The sequence below is a fragment of the Ambystoma mexicanum genome, chromosome 2p (assembly GCF_040938575.1).
Source record: "Ambystoma mexicanum isolate Mex_15411 chromosome 2p, UKY_AmexF1_1, whole genome shotgun sequence".
Taxonomy (NCBI): domain Eukaryota; kingdom Metazoa; phylum Chordata; class Amphibia; order Caudata; family Ambystomatidae; genus Ambystoma; species Ambystoma mexicanum.
Window position 1 is genome coordinate 776154876 of NC_090923.1, and position 26304 is coordinate 776181179.

The 26304-nt window shown below is 43.7% G+C and overlaps 1 protein-coding gene across 1 annotated transcript in view; it reads left to right on the plus strand.

The window, feature by feature from the left end:
• Positions 1 to 19418, plus strand: part of LOC138566780 (cytochrome P450 2G1-like) — a 552906-nt gene extending 533488 nt beyond the window's left edge. The window contains exon 9 of the mRNA XM_069644432.1: positions 19019 to 19418. Within this exon, the coding sequence (XP_069500533.1) occupies positions 19019 to 19206 (188 nt within the window). The 3' untranslated portion in view covers positions 19207 to 19418. The remainder of the gene's footprint in view (positions 1 to 19018) is intronic.
• Positions 19419 to 26304: the final 6886 nt, after the last annotated feature.

Genomic DNA, 26304 nt, shown 5'->3' on the forward strand with positions numbered 1-26304 from the left:
AGTAGAACAAGCAAACACGGAACAGAGCTTCGGTGTAAAGATATATAGTTATTTATTTATAAAAACACATCTATGAAAAACACACTGGCACTAATACGGCAAACAACTTCAATCACAATTACTATAAGTAAATCAATCCCCCTAACAATAGTTCGACAAGTCTAGGTTCAACGGCACCACTTATATGCAGACAGAGGTGAATGCTTTAACCTAGATGGCACTCTAGTATTCGTTAGGATGGGAGAGAAAAGGCAGGGTATGAAATCAACTCGGTAGCAACACTTTTACGAACAAAATCAAGGCAAGTAAGGCAGGGTCTACTGTAGATCGCAAAGTTCAGAGGGCAGGCCCACTCGGAGAGAGGCAAGGCGAAATGTCCCAAAAAGTATCACAGTGGAAATGCACTTCAAGACTTTGTCGCAAATTGTCACAGAAAGATTGGACCAGTTCAGAACAGAAAGTTAAGAATGCTTGGAGGCGACCCACTGGAGAGGCGAGGATTAAGACACCTCACGCTAACCGTCACAAGGGAAGCCAGGTGGGCACGGTACCTTGTATGTGGAGAGACAGCTCCGGCAGGGGCAGTTGTTCCTGGTGGTGGATGCAATTTGGGGCTTTGCCAAGAGAAGAGATGCTCTCGTCGTCGAAGGAAAGTTGAAGATCGTTGCACCACCAGGGAAGAGACCAGCCGCGGAGTGCTCCGTCACAAGGCACCACGTTTTGGTCGCGGTACGGGTTAGTGGCTATCCGGTTGCCGGGGTGCTCAGCACGGGCAATTCGACCACTACGCCCTGGAAGCGAAGAAAAAGCAAAGGGGACTGGTTGTTCTCACCAGTCAGGGGAAGAAGACTCTCCAGCCGGGAGATCTCCTCTGTCGTTGGGAAGTGGTGAGTCGGTTCAGCAGGCCTCCACCGGAGGTGTCGTCGTTGCAGGTCGGCTCAGCTTTACCCTCGTCGGATTCTTAGGTCCTGTGGCGACTTCTGAAGATCCAGTCCCAAAAGCCCTGCTTTTATGCAGAAAACCCCCATTCATTCAGCCTAGCTGTCAATCAAAACACGCTAAGTGGTGAGCGGGGTGGCTCACCACTAGGGCCAATCACACCAGAGTGCGACTTGAGTTGGCAAGGCAACTCAGTCCAGGGTGCCTAAACCCCCTCCCACATCCCCTGTGGTACCCAGACAGAATGGCACCACTTTGGAGGGCCTCTGTGCAGAAGCCCGCCAAATGTGGAACAAAGGGCTCTTCCTTTGGTTTAGGAGTCACAGAGACGAACACAGACGCCATTTTAAAAACTGGCAGAAAATACCAACCGATAGATTTATTTAAGATAAATAAACCAGTGGTATGTTAGAGATTAACGAGAAAAAGTATTAACCTCCAACAATGGGAAGAATCCCATAGAGTTATATTCGGGGTCGAATATAACAAGTAGTTTCCACTGCCACCAGCCAAAACTCGATGAGGGGGGACAGGACAGTGCCCCCTCGAATAACAGACCCAGGGGTAATCGAATTACCCCTACTAGTACGTCCAAAATAGGATGGTTTGTACTAGTTCTGTTAGTAAATTTAGGTCTAGTAAAGCCAATGGTGACTTTACATGCCCTGGGAGACAGTAGTCAGTCCCAGGGTATGGAGTCCATGGTGGGGATCCTCTAGGACGCCCCAGTGTTACAGCACGGAGGGTGCGTTGTAACACACATAGAAAAACATATGAGACCCTATGGAGTAAAAGACCCCATAGCCCATAGAACACATTGACATTCAAAGGAATTAACCACATTCATGTCCAAGAGTGGGAGAAAAGATTCACACTCTTGGCAGGATGGAAAAAAACAAACTCCAGAAATCCAGCAAAGCTGCTGGGGGACTCACTAGGTTAGGAAATTCAGCCTAAACAGAGAATTCTCCCTAACAGGGGCCTGATGGCAGGTGCCCCGCACTGCTGGGGGGTGCGGGTGCAGGGGGACATGAGTGGGGGCCTGATGGCAGGTGCCCCGTACTGCTGGGGGGTGGGGGTGCAGGGGGACATGAGTGGGACATGAGTGGGGTCCTTTTGGCAGGTGCCCCGCACTGCTGGGTGGTGGGGTGAAAGGGGACATGAGTATTTGTATTTTTATTTATTTTATTTGTATAGCGCAGACCAGGCCCGGAGGCTACCGGGCGCATTCCTTAAGGCAATGGTTACATAAGTTGCATACAGTGATAATATATCAAACAATAAATATGGCATAGAAATAGACATAGGTAGGTAGTACAACGATACATGGATTGTCAAGTAGTACTTCCTTACATAGGTTATTGCAACACGTTTTCAGAATGTAGCTTAGGCATTGGAGGAGGCGAGCCAACATTTGGCTCTATGTTTGAAAAGGTTGAGGGAGGGGAGGTTTCTGATAGTCAAGGGGACAGCATTCCACAGTTTGGCTGCCAGGACTGGGAAGCTAGAACCACCAGCTGTTTGGAGCTTCTATCTAGGTATCAGTAGGCTCTGGTTCAGGGTAGATCTAAGTGAGCGAACTGGAGTGTACAGCGTGAATCGTGAGGAGAGATAAGTGGGGGCCAGATTGTTCATGCATTTGTAGGTAAGGGCAAGCGATTTTAGTGAGATCCTTTGGGTGACTGACAACCAATGAAGGTTCTTCCTGGTATCCGAAATGTGTGCAGATCTGGGGATATTGAGGGCTGCCCTGATGGCATTATTTTGTATGATTTGGAGCTTGTCTAGGTTACCCTGATTAGTGCCCTGGTACAATGCATTGCATTAGTCAAGTTTAGACATGACCAGGGTCCTAGCAAGGGTAGTACAGTTGTGCGAGGAGAGGAAAGGACGACATGCTGTGATCAGCTTGCAGGTATAGGCAGCAGCCGCCGCAACTACATTAGTTTGTCTGTGAAGGGAGAGGGTGAAGTCGAGGTCGATTCCAAGCGTTTTTGTGTCTTTGGAGACTTTTATTATATTTCCATCGATGTTAAAGGAATTGAACATAGGGTTCAGCTTGGTAAGTCTTTGCTGAGTACCTAGGATGAGGAGCTCTGTCTTGTCGTCATTGAGACAGAGCTCATGTTTGGCCATCCATGTTTGAATGACATGGTAAACATAATTCAAGGCTTTTGAGTCTAATGTGTAATCACCCGTGATGGGGATGAGTATCTGGGTGTCATCAGCATAATTTGTGTAGGTGACACCCAGATAGTCAAGCACATCAAATAAGGGTTTAGTAAATACATTGTAAAGGGTAGGGGATACACACGATCCTTGGGGGACTCTGCACGGGACTGGTGCAGGGTCAGCCGCGGAGGTGGGCGAGAATACCCTCATCTGTCTGTTATCCAGGAAGGATTGAATCCAGTTTGTGGCCATGTCGGAGAAGTGAGCTGCAGTTTTCAGGTGGTGTCATAGGATTTGGTGATTAACCAGATCAAAGGCAGCATATAAGTCTAATAGTAGTAACAGGGATAGTTTACCTTTGTCTTTGAGATCCTCAATTTGGGTCTTGAGATCGAGGAGGGCTGTCTCCGTACCGTGCTTCGGTCTGAAGCCGGATTGTCTCATGCCTAGTAGGTTGTTTGATTCCAGATAGTTCTGTATCTGAAGATAGGTTGCTCTATCTAAGATCTTTAGCAGAAATGGGACCGTTGTGATAGGTCTATAATTGGTTGGAACCTCCGGGTCTAAGGTGGGTTTTTTTAGGAGAGGGATAACCCAAGCATCCTTTAGGTTATTGGGGACCACTCCCGATTGAAAGGAGGCGTTGATGAAAGAGGTGATAAAAGGAGCGAGGTCATGAGCCGACTCCTTAATGATAGGGGCTGGACAGGTGTCCCCTTGGCAGTTTGAGGGTTTTAAATTGCAGATGATTTTTTGAACCTCCAGAACGGTGAGTGGTGTGAAGCTGAACGGCACCGGGGAGTCAAGGGTTGTTATTTTAGGTGGCCTGGTATTGCTAAATGTAGGGGTGTGAAGGGTATTTTGTTTGGCGTTGATTTTGGATTGCAAGGTGGTTATTTTGTTGAGACGGGCATTTTGTATATTGTTGCACCAGGTGCTGTCCTTGGTGCACGTGTCCGGGGCAAGTGAGGGAGATTCTAGCTCTTTAAGGATTTTGAATAATTCTCTAGTGTTCGATTCTGCCTGGGATATTCGTGTGTTGTATGTATCCTTTTTGGCTTGTAATATGGCCTCCTTGTAATTAAGAGAGGTGATTAGAAGGGAGGCTTTATTGGCAGCACTGGGGTGGCTTTTCCAAAGGGCTTCAGCCTTGCGCTTTTCTTTGCGCAGCGCGTTGAGCTGCGGGGTGAACCAGGTGTTCAGGTGGGAATGTTGTTTGGCTTTACGGATTTTTAGTGGAGCTAGGCTCTCAATGGCGTTGGTCATTAGGCTGTTATAAGTGTCTACTAGGACAGTGGGGTCCTTATCCTTCTGCTGTGCAACAAGAGTGTTCAAGCAAGGGAGGATAAGAGGAAGCAGTTTCTCCCTGGTGATATCTTTTTTATTTCTGGTAGGTAAAGCGGGGGCTATGGTAGGTATGGGCTGGGGGTTGGTGGCTGGCAGGAGGAAGGTAATAACATGATGGTCCGACCAGGCGCATGCATCATTAGAGGTGCCATTGGTGTTACAGTTAAGGTTGGCTAGCCAGTCGAGCGTTCTTCCTTTGATGTGTGTAGGATCACGAATAGGCTGCTGGAAGCCTAGGTTGGAGAGGGTGGTGTCTACTTCAGTGGCCATGTGGTCCTTGGGATCTGAGAGACCTAGGTTGAGGTCTCCTAGTAGCAGTATCTGAGAGTTGGGCTTGGTGTTAGTCGACAAGGTGGATGCAACCTCATCTGTGAATGAACCCAATGGGCCTGGAGGTCTGTATATAAGGTGGAGTGTTGCTGTATTGGTAGGAGAGAGCGATAGTTTCACTGAGAGAGATTCTGCAGCACTAAGTTGTATGAGGGGAGCAACTCTCATAACGATTTTGTTGCTGTGAATAAAAGCGACTCCACCTCCTTTCGACAAGTTGGAATGGCGGTCGTTTCTGATAATGGTATAACCCTTGGGTAGGGATAGAGCGAGGAGTGGGCCAGAGGCGTCATGTAACCAGGTTTCGGTAATAGCTAGGAAGTCAAGGTTCTGGACCGTGATGAGGTCAGCCATGTCAAGGGCGTGTGCCGTGAGGGATCTAGCATTGATAAGGGCTCCCTTGAGTGCTGCGATGGGTAAGGTGGATGGTAGAGGACTAGGCATTGCGGTAGGGTTGGGCAGTGGAAGGGCAGAGCGATTGCGCAGTATACAAGGTGGTCTAGGCAGTCTAGTTCCAAGTCTGCTATTCCTTTGTTGTAGAGTACAAGGGATGTTTGGAGTGGGTTTGGTAGCGAAGTGCTTGAGCCAGAGGGCTGGGTCATTGAGGTAAGGGTTCGATAGAGGCTCGGGATGGTAGAGCATGGTTGATGGGCGAATAAGTAAGGTCTTAGTTTTACTTGCGCGGTGGCTGGCAGCAGTGCAGGCTGATAGTCCTAGGAAGACTATGAATACAAGGTCAATGCTGGCACAGGTTCTTAGCTGCATGTCGCAGCTTGTATTTCTCAGGGGACAGAGGATATAATTATATGGGTTCAGGACAAAGGGTATAAAGGAGTAGAGGTGGCGCGACTAGGCAGCCAGCAGCAGTGTAACTCAGGTCAATAGGCACAGTACAGGGACATCTAGATGCAAAATGGCACAATTAGGCAGCTAACAGCAGTGCAAATCAGGTAAGTAGGCACAGTACAGGGACATCTAGATTCAAAATGGCGCAATTAAGCAGCCAGCAGCAGTGCAAATCAGGTCAATAGGCACAGTACAGGGACATCTAGATGCGAAATGGCACAATTAGGCAGCTAACAGCAGTGCAAATCAGGTAAGTAGGCACAGTACAGGGACATCTAGATTCAAAATGGCGCAATTAAGCAGCCAGCAGCAGTGCAAATCAGGTCAATGGGCGCAGTACAGGGACATCTAGATGCGAAATGGCACAATTAGGCAGCTAACAGCAGTGCAAATCAGGTAAGTAGGCACAGTACAGGGACATCTAGATTCAAAATGGCGCAATTAAGCAGCCAACAGCAGTGCAAATCAGGTCAATAGGCACAGTACAGGGACATCTAGATTCAAAATGGCGCAATTAAGCAGCCAGCAGCAGTGCAAATCAGGTCAATAGGCACAGTACAGGGACATCTAGATTCAAAATGGCGCAATTAAGCAGCCAGCAGCAGTGCAAATCAGGTCAATAGGCACAGTACATGGACATCTAGATTCAAAATGGCACAATTAGGCAGCTAGAAGCAGTGCACCACAGTTTACTAGGCACAGTACAAAGGCATCTAGATGCGAAATGGCACAATTAGGCAGCTAGAAGCAGTGCACCACAGTTTACTAGGCACAGTACAAAGGCATCTAGATACAAAATGGCATTAGACAGGCATTACAGAATATACTTGTAAATAAGGGGGATGTAAAGAAAGGTCTAAAGGAGAGGTGCAAGTAAGGGATGCACAGCGTTCAGCCGTAGGTGTAAAGGAAGTGGCCCATAATAGTTGTAGCTGCGGGTAAGTGGCAAGGGTGTCCAGCGAAGGTGAGTCGGGAGGTGAAATGCGAGGTATCCGAGTGGCACGTTATAGGCATGGACAGGACACACATGTGCAGCCGTGCGGGGTGGCAGCGTTGGCTTACCTGGAGCAGAACGGGCAGAGGTGAGTGGGTGATCAGTAGTGCAAGCTGACACGTGGCTTGGCTGGGGGGCATGGCCATGGTTGATGGGCTGCCTGCGGGACATGACCAAGGGTGCAGGGTAGTCCCCTGTGGTGTGGGCTGCCTGCAGGGGCCGTGGAGGGTGTAGAGGGAACACCTGGGAGGACCCACACTGCCAATTCACGTGTAGGACTCCCCGCACACCCCCGAAATTCACGTACACCACTCTGACAGCAAAATCACGTGTGGAACTTCCAGCGCACCCCAGTTATCCACGTACCCCACTCGCACAGGGCCAATCGCGTGTGACTCTTCCCACGCACCCCCGAAATACACGTACCCTGCTCAAATCACATGTGAAACTTCCCACGCACCCCCGAAATACACGTACCCTGCTCAAATTGCGTGTGAAACTTCCCGCGCACCCCAGTTATCCATGTACCCCACTCGCACAGGGTCAATCGCATGTGAAACTTCCCGCGCACCCCCGGAATACACGTACCATGCTCAAATCGCGTGTGAGACTTCCTGCGCACCCCAGTTATCCACCTACCCCACTCGCACAGGGCCAATCGCGTGTGAAACTTCCCGCGCACCCCCGAAATACATGTACCCTGCTCAAATCGCATGTGAGACTTCACGCGAAACACAGTTATCCACGTACCCCACTCGCACAGGGCCAATCGCGTGTGAAATTTCCCGCGCACCCCTGAAATACACGTACCCTGCTCAAATCGCGTGTGAAACTTCCCATGCACCCCAGTTACCACGTACCCCACTCGCACAGGGCCAATCGCGTGTGAAACTTCCCGCTCACCCCCGAAATACACGTACCCTGCTCAAATCGTGTGTGAAACTTCCCACACACCCCAGTTATCCACATACCCCACTCACACAGGGCCAATCACGTTTGAAACTTCCCTCTCACCCCCGAAATACATGTACCCTGCTCAAATCGCGTGTGAGACTTCACACAAAACCCAGTTATCCACATACCCCACTCACACAGGGCCAATCACGTTTGAAACTTCCCTCCCACCCCCGAAATACACGTACCCTGCTCAAATCGCGTGTGAAACTTCCCGCGCACCTGAGTTATCCACGTACCCCACTCGCACAGGGCCAATCGCGTGTGAAACTTCCCGCGCACCCCCAAAATACACGTACCCTGCTCAAATTGCGTGTGAGACTTCCCGCGCACCCCAGTTATCCACATACCCCACTCACACAGGGCCAATCGCGTGTGAAACTTCCCGCGCACCCCCGAAATACACGTACCCCGCTCAAATCGCATGTGAGACTTCACACGAAACCCAGTTATCCACATACACCACTCGCACAGGGCCTATCACGTGTGAAACTTCACGCGAACCCCAGTAATACCCGTTCCCCGCTTGGCGTTTGCTGTTTGGTAGCCCTGTAAACTGGTCCAGGGTTAGCGCAGCCCTTCGCGCTGGATTGGGGATTTTAATGGCTTTTCCTTGCGCTAGGGGCGTTCTTGGGGGCGTAACTGGTGCTGCTGCAGGGTTGCTGTGTCACTCTGCGCCACGGCTGGTTTGGGAGGCTGAAATCCATGAATACGCTGTGCGCGGAAATGGATTTTGCGCACGCGGCTGCGCAGACATTCGCACGCACACACTGTGTGCAAGCCACGTGCGCCACTTGTGCGTGGAATTCTATGAATTACCCCCAAAGTGTATTCAGCTCTCTCAGAAACCATTGTATTGAATTCATATTTGGCCAGTTGCAAGACTCTCTTCTTGTCTTCATTTGGCGATGTTCAAATGAATCCTCTAAATCCTTAATCTCCAACTCAAATTCCCTCATAGTTGCATCCTTCTCCCTGCGTCTCTTACTAGACAGAACGGTTAGAAGCCCCCTAAAAAACTGTGCTCCACGTGCAATCTTTTCCACCACCTCCTTGTCTTCAAGTATCAAGGTGTTCAGTTTCCAAAAGGTACTGTGTTGAACACTGAAATCTCCCACAGGGAGATGTCTACTTCAATCGGAGCATGATTTGATATATGAATACATTTAATGCTATTCCCCAAATAATTGGTGGCTGTGAGTCTGGCAGTTAGTAGTAGGCCAATCTTTGAGTAGGTATCATGGGCATTGAAATAAAAGCTGGTGTCTCTCAAGGAAAGATGATCCAACCTCCACACATCTGAGAAGTTGTGTTCAGACACCAAATGTCCCAGAACTTCCTTTGGTTGGGCATTGTCTCTCAAACTTCTTTTATTACTCCATTCCAAGAAGGGATCCATCACATCATTAAATTATCCCCTTAGGATAACAGTGTTCATCTCACTATCCTGCAGCACCTGTGCCACACTTCCGAAAAAAGATGCCATTATCCACTGTGGGAGCGTATATATTGCATAATGTCACTGGGGGACCTTGTACCCGAGACTGTAATGCAATCACATGCTCATCTTTACCCGTGAGTTAAACTAAGAACTGTATACTTTCCCCACTCGGCGCCTTTGAAGCCTATCTGTCTCTCAGTAAGGTGGGACTCCTGCAGAAAGGCGACAGTCGCCCATAGACTATTTAGATGCCTAATGATCTTCTTCCTTTTGAGGGGATTTGTAATTCCATTTACATTCAATAAGATAAATCAAAGATCTTGCTTTACAGTAGACATAATACCAAAAAGATTTGAAAACTTTATACAAGTCGAAAGATAAAAATAAAACCCACACAACAAACCCAAACCTTTTTGTGGCAGTATTGCACAGTACTATTGTCTCACAGGGGTAGATTAGGTGTGCTGAATACGGGGAAGGGTCAGGTGTGAAATTTGAGCAGAGCGGAGAAGGTATAGGAATAATCTCTATGGTGTGTACATAATTGGAGTTGTTGCAATTGTTGAAAAGTGAGGTGGGAAGGAGGTGTACCTTTTCCCGTAGCCATGTGGTATTATCACCACAAGAGTCAGGCCCGCTAAAGAATGCCCATGAATGTAAGGGCATGAAACCCCAGGGTACCTTCTGGAGCCTCTGAAGCAATCCATTTTACAAGTAGGGTAGTTTGTATTTCGACGTCTGATTTAGCACTACTCCCTGTGGAAGGGTTCTCTTGAAGAGCTAATAGACCATAACATTGCATCTTCATCACGTGTAGGCCACTCCTTCACAATAAAAACACATTTCTTTAAAAGGATGGATGACCTGTCCTTCTGTCAATTGACCCATTCTTGTTTAGTCAGTGTTAATGTTAAAGCCCAAGTGACTTGGCCAAGTGACTATCAACTTCTCCATATTGTGTCCTATCTGTTAGTTGGTCCCCCTTGGAGGACCATCCTTAATGCCATCTATCTATCTGTTCGATACAAGTTTGTCCTACAAGATGCCTTCTGTAGACTTCCATGAAAAATTAAATTATTTACAAAATATTTTAGAAGTTTCCTTTATCATTGTTTTTCACATCTCCTTTTGGAGAAAGAGAAAACATGAGTTTTGGTTTAAATTCATTGTTTTGTTTCATTATTGAACTGTCTACCTTTTTTGAGATGTTTAAAAACCCAAAGAACATAAACATCATATGCCATGTGCACTCCTTACTTAGCTGCACTTGGAATATTATTGCAGTTGCAGTGAGGCAATTCCTTACATATGGTGATTATGGTGCCTGCACATGTGGAAAGTACTGTAATATGTGGTGACTATACCAGACAAATGATCGAAACATTGAAAGACATGAGGCTGCATTTGACTTGTGTTAGGTGTAACTTGTCTTGTGTAGTGATACATTACATGCACCAACTTCATCAGTTAGTTTATTGAACTATTGGGAAATTCCAGGTTGTACTTCGTCAGTCTGAACCTTGCATAGGGTGACCAAAGGCTCAGATACTCGCACATCCTTTTCAAAGTTACTGTCCAGATTTGAAGTACAAAGGTTTTGCAGTGTGCCCATTTTCTCATAGAAACTTTGTATGGCAATGCCTGAAAATGATGGTATTATTTGGTCGTACAATGGCATAGCTGGAAAATGTTGTGGGTCCCTAGGAGTATGATGGTGGTGCCTGGATAATGGCAATACAGAAGTAAAAACTGCTGTTGTTGTCAAGATTTGGGTATATATATAAAGCAGCACTATAGCCAGATAAACTGTCGGTGGGGCTTTTATAGATGAGAACAATTTTGAAATATGTAGGTACTGATCATTTTGACAGGTTAGGCATTATGACATCAAACGAGATACCTAGTAGCTCGCACTTTGTTTATCTGGGGAAGGTCGAGTTGTAGCCCATTCTGCAATGTTGTTACTCAACCACAACTTTTCATCTAAGAAGGTGTGTTTTAACCGTCAATGTTTCAATGTCAAAAGCTGACATAGTACCCTGTTTTGTAGACCTACTTTGAAAGTACTTAAAGATATGATAAACTAACATGACAATATTACAAAACAAATCTGTATAAAACATAATTGTTGCTTTATTTTCACCATCACGGGTGGTAGTCTTCAAGTATAAGAAACCTAGTTAATGTAGGCCTAAACAAATGTCATCTGTATTTTACTAATGTACCATAAAGATGTAAATTCACCCAACAAAATTATAAGGCAACTAGCCCTATGGCCTTTGTTTGACAGAATTGACAATTGTTATTCATGATGTCAAGAGAATAAGAAATGGAACATCACTAGTAGCTTGCCTTGCTAGCTGCCTCCAGTAAACGGACCTGAGCAGTTTAATGATGTACAGACATTTTCAGAATCATATATTGGGATTGCATTTCCCTTCTCCTTTTGGGAAAAAAGCAGAACACCTTCATTCATTTTAATATAAGTTTTAATTTTAATTTTAAACTGTATACACATGTTAATAAAGGACCAGATCTTCAAAACAAATGAAATAATTACTTGAACTCTGAAGGAGACTTACTACTTTAGGAATATGATGTCAGTATTGAGCTGCACTTGACAATTGAAGCTCCTTACATCATATGCTTGCTTACTATACCAGTCAAATGACACCATTTTCCATTTGAGACTACACCGCACATGTTGGGGTTATACTTTAATATATACCAGAAATATTATGAGATTTGTAGATGTTCATGACATGTTAGCAACACCTAGTCATATGAGAATAGAACGCACATTTGGCATCTTATTCAGGTAAAGTAAATGATGGACCAGTTGTGCCATTTGATGCTGCTCTTTCAAGATGGCGGCCTCACATACACTTGTTGGGCTTTGATTCGCATACGTTCACCATAGCTATCATTTTCCCATTTACTCACATTATCTGATGCACAGATGTTTTGCAGCTTGCCCACTAGCTCAGCCAGAACTAACATGGTAATGCCTGGACAATCATAACATTGTGTGGCCATAATGTGAGAAAAGCTGACAAATGCGAGAGTTCCTAAGCATTTTAGGGTAGTGTCTGGAAAATGTTTACCTTGTGTACACAACATGTTTGTCTTTTTGACACTATAGCCAGACAAACCGTGGGTGAGTGTTTTTTTAAAGTAAGCGCAAAGAGAACGAAATCTGTATTGGAGTCTGACAATTTTTAAATAGGCACTGTTAGTTTTGACAAGTTAGTCACTATGGGATTAAATGTGCTGCACTGCACAGGATCACACACTTTGGTTAATTTATGAAGTTGCAATTTCAGCCCAGCCTGCAATCCTGTACTTGGCCACATTTTTTCCCAGTTCTTGCCATACAGCAAGGTGTGGTTATATGTTAATTTTGGCCATCAAGGACTAGAATAATACCTGTTTCGTAGATTCACTTGGAGAAAGGACAAATCACATGATAAAGGAACATGACAATATGTTTTCAAAAAATCTTATTTTAGTATTTTATGACAAAGGAGCATGAGATTAGGTTTATTTTCTCCATACTTTCTCAGCCCAAACTCCTTCCCATGAATTAAAGGACAATATAATTGGCCTCAGGTCCAGAATGACCAAGGACAGGGAACAGAGTACTCAGAATCACTATGACTGAGTACACACCAGGCCAAAAGGTCTGGATCATGGAACCAGCCAAGCCCAACACCTTCGTGTTAAGTAGACTGAGTCCTATATTGTACTGGAGAAAATCACTGAGATTAACTACCTCATTGATATCAAGGCCATGAGGCAAACACAGTGTGTCTTCCATGTCAACCAGCTGAAGCCCCATTACAGCCAGAATGACTTAATGATGCCTCTGGTCAATGATGATGAGTCTGAGGAGGAAACCAATCCCCTCCCAGACTTGACACACATTGAGTCCACTGATAGGTCTCTGGAGGTAGTCCAGATCTCCCACAACTTAACGAGGAACAATTGCAGGACTGCCAGTAGCTCCATGGTCAGTTTGCAGGTCGGTTTTGACTGACTCCAGGGTAGATTGATTAGTGCATGATTAGTGCATGCACAATATTGATACTGGAGACAGTAAGCCAGTGAAAAGTAGGCTTTACTAGATGTTCACAAGGTAAAGGATACCATCAAGGAGGAAGATGTTCGACTTGGAGCTGATTCAGTGATCATGTAGACTCTGGGCTGACCCAGTGGTATTGGTCCCTAAAAAATCGACACTTGTGAAAACTGAAATCTGCTTGTATGTGGACTACACAGGGCTTAACTGATCAAGACAGACAGACACACCCCATACTGAGGGTGGATTAGCTCATTGATGGACTAGGCACTGCCAAGATCATGAGTACCTTCGACGTCATGGCATGGTACTAGCATGGCTGCCTAAGTGATCAAGCAAGGGAGGGGTGAGAATGTTCGACTCTAGAAGAATGCTATCAGTGTGCTGTTGTGCCCTGTAGGTTAATAAATTCCCCTGCCACTATTCAGAGGATGGTAAACAGGTGCTGTCAAGACTGGAAGACCTCAGCATTGCCTACTTAGATGACATTTCAGACCTGGGAAGAGCACCTATCCCAACTGAAACAGGTGCTTCAAGCCATGCAGAAGAATGGCTTGATTATAACGTCCTCCGAATGCTGTGTGACACAGTGAACTGTGACTTACTAAGTCACCAAGTAGCTGGCAGAAAAAATAGCCAAAGTCCAGGCAGTGATGGATTGGGACATCCTCACCACCTAAACTCCATTGCATGCCTTCCTGGTACTCACATGTTGTTACACACCTTTTGTCAAGTGGTATGGGACACTTGCCCTTCTACTCAATGTTGTCACTTCCAAAATGTTGCTGAAGAAGATCACCAGGACACTTGTCTGTCAAAGATCCTTCCAGACACTGAAGGGTGGCCTGTGGCAGGCCCCAGTTCTAAAGTTTCCAGATTATGGTCAGGAATGAATTATCCAGACAGACAACTAACTGTGAATGTGGTATTGCTGTAGTCTTAGCACAATTGAACTATGAGGGTGGAAGAACAACCTTCTGCATACTGAAGTAGAGGCTTGACCAAGTGGGAGCGCAACTGGGCCACAATTGAAAGGAGTTATTTGCAGTGCATTGGACAGTACACAAGCTGAAACCCTGCATGTGTGTGTCTAACTTCACTGTCCAAGCAGACCACAACCTCTTAGGTGGTTTATGGGCATGGAGGAAGAGGATCCCAACCTATTGTGTTGGACCATATCCCGAGAGGTATTGGGCATGGACATCCAACACAAGCCTGGGTCAGAGGACTTGAATGTCTCAACCTTTTTGACTGGGGGTGCATGTGAAGGATTGCCACCTAGCAAGGTTGTACATGTGCTGGCATTTTTGATTTTGAATAAATAAATGATGCAGACAATTCTCTCTAAAAAAAGAGTGGTCTCCTGAAAAAACACTGCCCCCTTTCATCCACCCTATCCCCAAAGCACACTGTACATCTGTGCAATGATAAATCAGTGCCCTGATTTGCAGCACCCGATCTCCAGTGGCACAGAGCAGGCCAAAGGGCTCAAGTGCCCCCAGCAGCTGCAGTGACCGCACAGGGATTGCTTTGAAGATATGTACACCTGTTTCTAAAACCACGTACCTATGAGAGTTACTATCCTGGTGGCAGTTGTAAACTTTAGAAAAATCATACCTGAGTTTAAGGTATGGTGGCTAGCATCTCTGAACCTTTCTAAAGCAACAGTGCACTGATATCACATAGGTCTCAGCCCTTTGAGCTCATGTTAGCTGTTGAAGGGTTATTTTGAATCTGGTTAGGCTGTCTGGTCCAAACACATTGCATTCTTTGTGAGGTCTGGTAGTGCCTCTCCCCAGCAGGTTCACCACCCAGCAGGAGCTGTGCTAGGAAGCAGGCATCAAATGGTACACCCATCAAGGGGAACGCCCATCCCAAAAGGACCAGCCGCTCACAGTGGATTGCTGCATGTAAAAGACCACTTGTCTCAAGCACAGGGATTGGACTCCTTGTTTTAGTCCAATCACCTGTGGAACTTTGCTTATAAAGAAGGGGGTTCCCACTCAATCTTTCATTCACTCTTGAACAAACTCTTGAACAAACTCCTCTGTTGAGAGAGTTCATTTTCCAAAACTCTCCACTAGTGAGGAACACACTGATTGTCCAAAGCAATGGCAACATCGGTTCCCAATGTATCCCCAAGGCACATTGCTGGTGGCCTACTGCTGGAATAAGACCTGCATCTCTGCGAGTCACAATGCTGCCGCAGACCTCATCCTGGTAAAGGGCTCCTGAAAGTGCTTACTAGCATTGTATTGGGATCACAAGAACAAGAGTGTAACTCACATCACCTGAGAACCAAGACAACAGGAATCTTGTGTATTTGCTGGGAAACCAATGGAGCTATGTCTTGAGCCTGTTTGACCCTGTTAAAACCAACAGGACCCGCCGGAGTAGCCTTTGTTGCTCAACCAATCTTTGTGCCATTATCACACAAACTCAAACTAGGGCGCTGCCGCTCCATGCCAGCTTAAGATGTTGTTTCCTCTGCTTGAACTTGAAGTCAATTCCTGAATACTTTACATCTGAAAGTCCTTTCAAACCACCAGCATCTTCGCTGCCAATCTACATTGCCTGTCGGACCAACCTTAGTGGCCTCACCAAACAGCGACAATTGAAGGTTGCATTGAACCACCCAACTCAAACTGTGATTCAGTAACCAGCATTTTCACGATCAAACTGACCTTGGTGGCCTTTATGGTCAGCACTTCCTCGAGCCCCTCATCGAATTGACGACAGAGAACAGTGCATCCAATCACCTGCACCTTCACCATCAAACCAACCCTGATGATCCATCCTTCTTCAAGTATCGACTGCCCATTCCAGACGGTTTGAACTTCACTTGCTGAATCTAGAAGCCTGATTTGCTGTTCTTGAACTGTGACAACCATAGAACTGTATCATTTACTGGTACATGCCATGTTGGTTCATATTTGGGCCCTAGAGATTGGCTAGATCACCATTCACCCTTTTTTCTCCAAAGAACATATCCTTTTTAAAATAATTGTGGTTAGTTATTAACTTTCTCCCACTGTTTCACAAGCCAAAGTGTTGCATCTTCCTACCTTTGCATTTTCTCTATTCATTCCACAGTGCTGGGATTGGGTTGTTTTTTCTATTTAGTTATGATTCCAGATGGTGTAAAATTTGATTTAAATATACTATTTTTTATATGTATTGGTCATATATGTTTTCGTTGTCACCTTAACTTTAGCATTTCAATTGTTTGTAGTCTTTGACTTTTTGTCGTTATAACCTTAACTCTTTTTTTTTAAAGTCAAATAATTTTGTGTGTGTTTTTCAAAGGTTTTCTAATTGTTTGTAAAATGTTTAAAGTACTATTTCATTGTATACATTATGTGTTATAAGGTATTGAATTGAAATTTATGAATGTATGTCGTAATTGTTAATTTGATGTAGTTGTGTAAAATTACAATTATTTATGGTTGCAAACATTTGAATATAATGTTTGTGACAGCTAATGCCCCGAGGCTCATAGTTACATAGTTAACAAAGGCCCCGTGGCACTCCCTGAAGTGGTAATCCCCCCGCCCCACCTTTGAGGGGCCTATTCTATTAGTACCCAACCATAAAACCAGGTACTAAAAAAAAATGTTTCTGTTCCGAAACACTACACAACACTTCGATGGAAAACAGCCGCAGGGGCAGCCACCCACCGGCACGCATCTGCTTTCATACACCAGAATAAAACACTACATACATCTCTGCCATCAGAATGCAGCTGAGTCCCACATCAAAACGTTGGTCTAGCTGGACACATAACGAGTCTCCTGCACTTGTGTATGCTCCAGACGACCTCTCAGTACCCATCCGCATGCCTGACCATCACGGTTAGCTTACTGGGGTTAAGCCATCCCATCGATTTTCTATTCGCCAAATGCACAAATACATTCTAACCCTTCTGACAATTTTCCCAGACCTTGGAATTCGGTCCCCCGAGGATGTTCCCCCCACAAGCTCAATGAAGCTATACACATGCTTAAAGGTGCTTTATAAATGACAAACTACTACTACTCAAACAAGTATCAAATGCTTCCACATGATCCCTACTGCTCAAACTCCTGCAGCTCACCACCATTCCTAACCTCTCCCTTGTCCATAGTTTGTGTGGGTGAGACCCCAGCAACACACAGCACATCTCTTCAAGCACCACTATGGTACTGGGACACCCAAGCACATCTTCCATTTTCGGCATTCCATCATTTGCCCTCCCTTGCCTAACCCTCCAGTGCGATATTTCAGCTACTGCAACTGACACTGCCAGTGCCTCCTGTTCTTCCACATATGCTTGTCCCAGCATACCCAAAAGTTTGACATTCCGCATTTTGGAAGAGTGTACATTTAGGAAAGTGTAGGTGGTAAAGCGTGTCTAAATGGCAAATGACTCCGGCATCATCTACCATTATGAGGATCCCATGAGAGCATACAGGTAAATGATGTGTCTGTGCAGGCATATGCGTACTCTATAGTGTACACACATTTGACATGTATGTGTGGGGGTTGTCAAGTCCATTGAACTCAAGGCACTTAGGCAGAGCCTGAGAACTGAGCCCAACATTGAGGCAGTGTGAGCCCTGCAATCCACACCGAGGCAGAACCTGAGCTCTGAGAGTGACATTGGGAAGAACCTGGGCACTAAGGGAGAGATTGGGCCTCATTCCGAGTTGGGCGCAAAGGGATTACCGGCACCGGTAAGGACACCGGTGCCGGTAAACCCTTTGCGCCCTATTCCGAGGTCTCTTTGCGTGTCCCTCCTTTAACGCCTGGTCTGACCAGGCGTTATGGACGGGACCCGTTAAGGGACTTCAGAGCTAATAATGGTACCGCAAATTGCGGTACCATTATTAGCTACTTCCCCATTCCCATTGAGCTCTACGGGGGCTCAAATGGGAATGGGGAATGGATTTTTCAATGTAGATTTACCGGTCCCGCAAACGTCGGACTACACTGGTAAATCCCCATTGAACCAAGTCGGAGTCGGTACCGGTATGAGAGGTAATCATGGCGCAAATAGCACCATGACTACCTCCATACTCGGAATGAGGGCCATTGAGTCACAACCTGATCTCCAAGCAACATCAGGACAATTCAGCATTGAGAGCTGCATGGGCCAGATCCTGAGCTCTGAGCGAACAATGGGGCAGCATGCATGAACTAAGATTGACATTTGAAAAGAAGATGAGCAGTGAAATGAAGTATAGGCAGAGCACGTGCTGGGAGAGTGACGTAGCGGAACTGGGGAAAAGTTAGCTATAACGGACTGAATTGCAACAGAAAGCCATATATTAGGATCAATTGGGACAGTGAGGACCACAGAGAGCAGATGTGGGGTAAAACTACTGCAGTGATGAGTGTCATTTGGAAGAAATGGTGTGGCGAGAATCACCAACGAAGAACTAAGAACGTGAGAGCCATGTCAGGAAGAGGTGGGTCACATGGGGCAGAACTGGAGTAGTGTGAGGCGCATTGTGCATGACTGGGATTAAGCGGGATCCATGGCACAGAACTGGTGCGGATCAAGTGACATCAAGCAGACCTGTGGTGGGCATATTCAAATGTGCAGAACTGGGGCATAAAGAGCTATACTGGAAATAACTGAGACATCCAAGGGAGTGAACTGAAACGGTGGCCATGGCAAAAGCATGACAAAAGCAGTTTGAACATGTCATTTACAATGGATTTTCAGGCATATATCCTTGAGACCTGGCCTCATAATTTTCTTTGGCATAACAAACATGAACACGTCTTTTTACAGTGATGATGCAGTACTAAGGTGTGTTGTTCTGAAGGCCGCATCCACTAGAATATATTAAGTACTCCTCTACACAACCAATTAGCATTTTACCCACTTTTCATAAATATGTCTTTAAAAAGCATTTTGGTTCTTTTTTTCCAGGGAAACGAAGCTGCCTGGGTGAGGGACTTGCTCGGATGGAGCTCTTCCTTTTCTTCACTACTATTATGCAGAACTTTACTATAAAGTCAGTGGGACCTCCCGAAGAGATCGACCTCAGTCCACAAATAAGTAGTATTATGAATTTGCCTCGCTCATATCAGCTTCAACTTCTACCTCGCTTATCATAATTCACAGCCATATCAGACATAGAATAGAAATAGTGAGTGGATTCAACATGAAATATCCTCCCTTTGAGATTGGCAAGCCATATTTTCAGCAATACTTTCTCAGTTATTACTCAATTTTGTGTGCTGATTATAAAATTATGATATCAAAACTAGTGTTGTGATTATAAATCTATGTATTGTTTTGACAGATAACAAAATAAAGACACAATGTACCCCGCAATTGTTACTGGTTTACATATTACTTTCAGTCACCATCAAGATTTGGCACAAGAGTCAATAAATTGACACTGATAAAAACATGTGAAAATAAAATATCAGGTACACAAAAACTGAATTTAAAAGCCAGTGCAAATAAGGAAGGCTTCGTCTATATAAGGCTTTTAGAATCCCTGGAGGGCCAGGGATGAAAGGGTTATTGGAAAACACTGACCAAAGCGGACAACGTAGTGGCCACAGTGCTGTGGTAATTGGTGTCCTTGAGAGTAAGTGGGGTATGATATCGGCTGATTTCAAACAGAGGGAGACTGAAGAGGGGTGCAAGAATCTCCATGTATGCCTTGGATGGGGTGGCACGGCTGCCAAGTAGATATGGTGAGGCACTGGGTAAGGGAAGGTGAGGAATTGAGTCATGGGGACAGAACAATCAGAGGTTAATTAGCAGAATTCCATCTTCCTAATGGCTGGACCAATGCCACCCTTCTCAGAAGGATTCTACAATGTATTATGAATACCTGTACACTTGCACAACATTGATTGCACAAAGACTTCATTATTTTGAAATTGCTGTGTAGCTCATTGGCATCTATCTGCATTATCAGCTAACATGCTAATTCCCTGACCCATTGAGAAATCAGCCAAGTCTGTGTTCCTTATCTGCTATGGATCAAAGAAAATTCAGAAGCATTGACTAAATACATAATAATTTCACCAGTTATGAAAGTAATGAAGGTACATTAGAGGAACCCCAGCCAGGTTACCCACACTTATCAATGTTTTTGATGAAGGATCTCTTGTTTCATTATGCAGTACCTATCATATCCATATTAATACATGTTCAATGTTATATCTACTCAGCAAAACATGCTATAAATAATTGTTTTGAGCTTGGTGCCCATCATCAGCCTCAACCATCAGACATTCATACTATACCGTAAAATCAGCCTTTTTTCAAATGTATATATTTTTTTAATCTCATGTTTTCAGATATTAAGGTTTATAGGGAGGGGCTGGTGTCTGACCCAGCTCTTAAAAGTTTTGGAAAAATAATTATTTTACCCAATATTCATAAAATCTGATTGAGGAAAGCATTATCAATGTTGCAACAACATTGTTGTATGTGAAGCGCTTTGAATTAATGCACTATATAAAATGTAATAAATACAAATACAAATGATCAAAACGACACAAATAAACAATTGTTTAATGTGGGCTAACCCATAATTCCACCCTCTCCATTAGAAAACGTTACAAAAACTGCACAATTTAGATCTCACCTGGTCCTAAAATAGTAAGCCGTACAATGTAGGAGGGGGATGTTTTCCCTCTCCTCTTCCCAACACAGGATACATTCATTCATTACAATGAATCGTAAGTAGGCCTAGTATGATCAAACATTTTCAATATTAAATCTATGAGAACCATTCTAAAAAAAATATGCTGGCTCACTAAACATTCACCAGACCTCCTGCATCAAAAAATGTGTACAGATGTACATAATGTGTTCATTCTTGTATGCTCAATCATGTATTTCTTAAATCTCAACCACGTTTTGGGATGGAAACTGTTAACAACATTTTGAACAAAATGTCCTTAATTTCAATAGCTATTTGTTAGAACCGGTTTATCAACCATTTCCACTCCAAATTCTAATGTATAATATGTCATATAAAGAAATGTTTTGAGGTGAGAAACCCATAATCATCCTTCTGAAAAGATATGGTCACACTTGTATATCATTTATGAGGTTTCCAGTATGATCCTTATATTTCTGATCTTAACATGGTACAAAGTATAGTAGTAGGACACTGCCTCTTATCAAAAGCTTGGGCACAAAACAATTGTATTAAATACATTTTCCTTGGCTCTGGTTTAATCATCAATTATAGACTTTTGATACACTAAAAACAAGACATTTTAAACATTTGTTCAGCAGGGGGCTAACCCGGCATTGACTCCCCAAAAACAAAAGAGACACCTGGAACCACTATTTATTATTAATTCCTGCCTCTGTTAATTCTACTCAGATTAAGATTCAGCACTCTCTTTTCTATTGCCCAAGAATTCAATGCAGTTAGTGCAAAGATTGATGTTTTTGGATACAGTAATGCATTGACATGCTTAAATTACTTCTCTTTTGAAAATACCACCATCAGTAATATTGATGTTCTGTCTCCATTGGCTTTAAATATCTCATATCAACATATTAAAAACAGAAAACATTGTTAGGAATATTGTAGAACAGCTAAAAACAACCAATCACTGATATGTGATCTTGTTATTTATTCCTGTGTCCTGATTCCTACAGACTTCAGACCTTATCCTACATGGTCCTCAGCTTTTCATCCACTCTAGGCAGTGTCTGTGCTGGCCCTGGGCTGTATGGTGGGCAGAGTGGATAACTTTCAACGTATTTGTCAATCAGGTGAGCAGTAGGGGCCGGTCGGGATGGTACGAATGGTCATGATACCTCGGTTCTTCTTCCGGTTTGTGTGTCTGGTGGGATGGGAGACAGGGGTAGATTTCGACATTCCCTCTTCAAGATAACCAGTTGTTAAAGAAAAATAATCCACTGATCCTATTAATGAACTCTGCCCCAAATTGCAAACCTGGCATGATTGTAACTATTCAATTAAGGAAGTGTTGTATTTTTAGAATGTTGAATCTGCAGTTATTTTCAAACAGATCCATAGTCAATTATATTTGTTTGAAGGCTATGGAGTCATTTCTTGATACTCATTCTGACAACTTCCTGGTGCATAATAAAATGCTTTTTGAGAGTGACTTGTTCATTGTACTCAACAATGTATTTCATTCCAGGTATTAACTTCAAGTCCAGGGAATGGCAATGGGGACTAGGTTTGCTTCCCCTACACCACCCTATATACGGGTTGCTGTAAAGGGGGTGCATGCCTGGTAAAATGAGGGGTCAGACTTGCATCACCATTGCATCACCATACCAGTCTCTGTTTTCACTATTTTGAGTAGCTCTTTTTTTTATTTAGGATGGGTCCCAAGAAGAGTTAATCATACCATACAAAGCAGATCTCAAATATGTCAAATGGGTTAATGGGATCATCATTTAGTAGCACTTTCATTGAATGTTTGCACTTATCAGTATTTATTAAAGATGTGACTTTATATTCTGTTTTTGCAAACCTAGTTGATGAAACTTAACTTAACACTTCAAAGGTTCACATCCCTGTTCATCAGTGATAAGTATTCCTTCTAGCAAGTTCCAATGGATATATATATCGTTTACCACAGAGTAAGTATAGATGAAATGCTTAGCATGGTAAATGGTCCTTCCATTAGATTGTCCTCAGGATAGGCTGTTATTTGAGAGATCCTTTAGATTAATGTCCATCATATAGCAAGGTCCCTACAATGTTCAATCCTGTGAGTCGTGTTTGTTAGAAAAAAGTCAGTTGGTGAAGATTCCAAATGGTCAACAAACAAAGCAAAGAAGTTCACACATATGAACAGCGTTAAGCATGTGATAATTCTAGCCAACCGAAAAATACATTTTGGTCTAAACTGGCTAAAGAATGTTGCATTGATCAAATGTTGAATCGCCATATGTATGATTTATATGCTTACTTGCCTCTCAGATCTTTCTTTTATTGCCTCAAAGGTGAAACCACTAGAACCTTGCAATTAGACTTCATGCTTTGCTAAGATTTCTGTTCTGATGTTTAAACTTGCATTTATTGTGATGTAATTATTTTGTCTGGATATTTGACTGCACCAACATGTTATTGACAAACTCAGTGATGCAATGTTCATATGCATTAGAAGTCAACTGGGAATATTGATAATTAACAAATATTTATAGATTTTTGATTTTTTAACGCTCATTATTATTCTCTTTTCTGTGTATTCTTTTTTCATTTTAGAACTTATGATCTTCTGAAAACAATGTATGAGTGATAAACTAATATAAATGTTGTGTGCCATCTTACAACATCATGTTTGAGAGCTATCCACTTCAACATAAAAAAGTATTATATGAGCACTAAACCAAAAGCAATTTAGTTTTGATTGTAGTGGAGAGATGTCTCGGGTGGGGGGTTGCTAAGTGGCAACGCGCTCGCCTTGGAAGCAAGACGACACAGAGCAACACAGGTTCGATCCCGAGGTCTACGCTTAGAAACCTCTGGGTATGAAGTGCATTATAAATAACCAATCATATCATATCATGTCTTGACTCATCTAAAAGGACCGTCATATCAGAACTACAGCATACTACGAGTAGTTATCTAGAGTTGTGATTTTCTCTGTTTAACCATTTCCTATTGTTTACTCAGATTTGAATTTTTAACAGAATGAGGATACGGTTTATACCAATGAAGGGTATTTTTCTCCTGAAATACATTACAACTGTGCAGAGGCAGCCTATCTCTGGAAAAAGATAACACAAACAGGAGTAACCCTCTCAACCATGTACTTCAGGAAGGATCCGAAAGACCTTACTCTTCAAATACCACCTTTCCAATTACTGATATCTCCACTCGACCTTACTTCTCCTCTTCAAGTGCTCCCATTTTCCCTGCACTCATTATCCATCCCAGATCATCTGCTACATCTGCACCCTGCTTGCAACTCCCTTGTAGTCCCTCTTCACCCACGGTGGTGGATGCGTGTGCAGTTAGGATCCCTTTTAGGACCTCTCCCAAGATCAGCGTAAGGAGGACAACACTATTTAATTCTCTAAAATATTTGAACTGCCATACAAAGATAATGATGAGTCAGTATGTGGCAGACCACAACAGTACTGTTAGAGTCCAGTTGTGGTTGTTTTCCAATTCTGACAAATGTATATGCAAGCTATATTCAAATCCTTGTCACTGAATTACTGTCTTTCTTTGCAACATGGTTTGAGTAGTGCGTCTCGCTGCTGTCTTGCATCTGGTATTCCTCCGATGCTGCATCCAGTGCTGTGGACAGAGCTGTTCATGGTGAAAAATACAGTAGGAAAAGGGCAGTAGAAAGGCATTCCCTGTAGGGTACACTGGGGACTGTTCCTGAATCATACCTTGCTCCATAATTGACCTCAAAAGATGCTGGCAGCTGTTATCAGGGATGTCCAGGCACTGGATGCACTGTGAAGCAGGGAGGCACTCCAGGAGGCAAAGCACAGAGAAGTGAGCAGGGAACTTCATAGAGGGCCAGGCAACCAACAAGAGGTAGGGACAGACAGGAGGCCAGAAGGCACAAGGAGAAACACAGGGCAAGGAACAGGAAAACGGGAAGGAAGAGAAGACCAGCGGGGAAAAGAGCAACATTCACCGTGAGGACAAGGACTCATTCATATGCGAAGCCCTGACCCAGTCCGCACTGTTTTGAAGGTGCCAGTATGGTAGCAAATTGGAAGAAAACATGATTGATGTGGACATGTCAATACGGATAAACATTGGGAAACACACAAAGTCAAATACGGAATCTAGCGTGAGAAAAGAATCAAGTAAGAACACTGATAAAACTGAAAGTATTAAATCGTCCTGGTGATCTGAATAAACAGAATTACACTATGCACAGTGCATTTTCTGTGAAACCGTGAGCAATATGATGCAAAAGCTCTCACTCACACTGATAAACATAAGACCAACAAGGGTCAGGTTAAAATCACCCTTTCCTGAGACAACTGTTCACATTGAGTGCATTAACCTGCCTGACCTTATTAACTCCAAATGAGCCCTAGAAAAATAGGAGAAGGCACCTCCAAAAGTGATGCAGAAAGTACTTGATTGTATAACCAACCAGAACAAAGAATTGTCTGACTTCTGCATGATGCCCTTTAATACGAACAAAGAGATGCACAGAATGATATAGAAAAATTCATAGAAAGCCATGCAATTAATACAATTGGCATTCGTAATGGGTTATTAGGACTTTTTTAGTGGATCATGCTGTATGGTGTGCTGCCACCCGCATTGTGTTGTTTTATATATGTTATGTATTTGATATTTCATTATCAGGTGCAGTTGTGAAAATATATTTCACATAATACCACCTGATAGTAAATATTGGTTTAAGCACATTTGCACGCACTGTAATATCGCATTGAATCAACCTGAAACAGGCTGACTACGCCGCCATTTTGAGTTGTCCACCATTTTGATCGCCTCCTGCTTTTTGTTCCATGTTCAGAATTTGTGTTTTCGGCTTCAACAGAGCAAAATAAACTTTGTGCTGCTTTATGATGTTAACATAGATAAGAATGTTGAAGCTGCTAAGGTGGAATGTTTATCCTACACAGAAGAACCTTTGAGCTAAACACAATTTGTACTAATCAGTAATTTAGATACTATCTGTCCCAACTGTGCCTTCCCTGTTCAAACAGCAAAGTAAAATGGCTAAACGTGCTCTTCTGCAGAAATCCTTGTTTTCTCTCCTTGGGACTAACTGACTTTAAACTCAAGAACAAATGGTAGATAAATATAAGCGAGTAAAATGAGGAATGTTAGCTTTGTGTCTTGTATTTGGAAAACATGTGAATTGTTTGATGGAAAACAGCAAACTATGCAAAGATGTTTAAGCATGAATTAGTTATGTAGTTAGGTCACAAACCCTAGGTTATGTATTACATGAAGAGAGGCTGGACGATGTGTCCAAGGCTGTGAAGAATTTGTATGAATATGTGCATTTGTGGAATGTTCAGCACTCTCTCATCTCACTGTGTCTGGTTACACACACTGCAAGGTGTTGAGAAAAAAAACAGCTGTTTTTCAATAAAGTACAATTGTAACTTTGACCTCGTGGTTGGCGTATTTCAATTATGCGGTTGTAAGCCTTGATATTCTTTAATCTTTCAGATGGTGCCCAAATAGGGACCCTCAAGATTGATGCCACATCGCCAGGACAAAGACGAGACCACCGGAC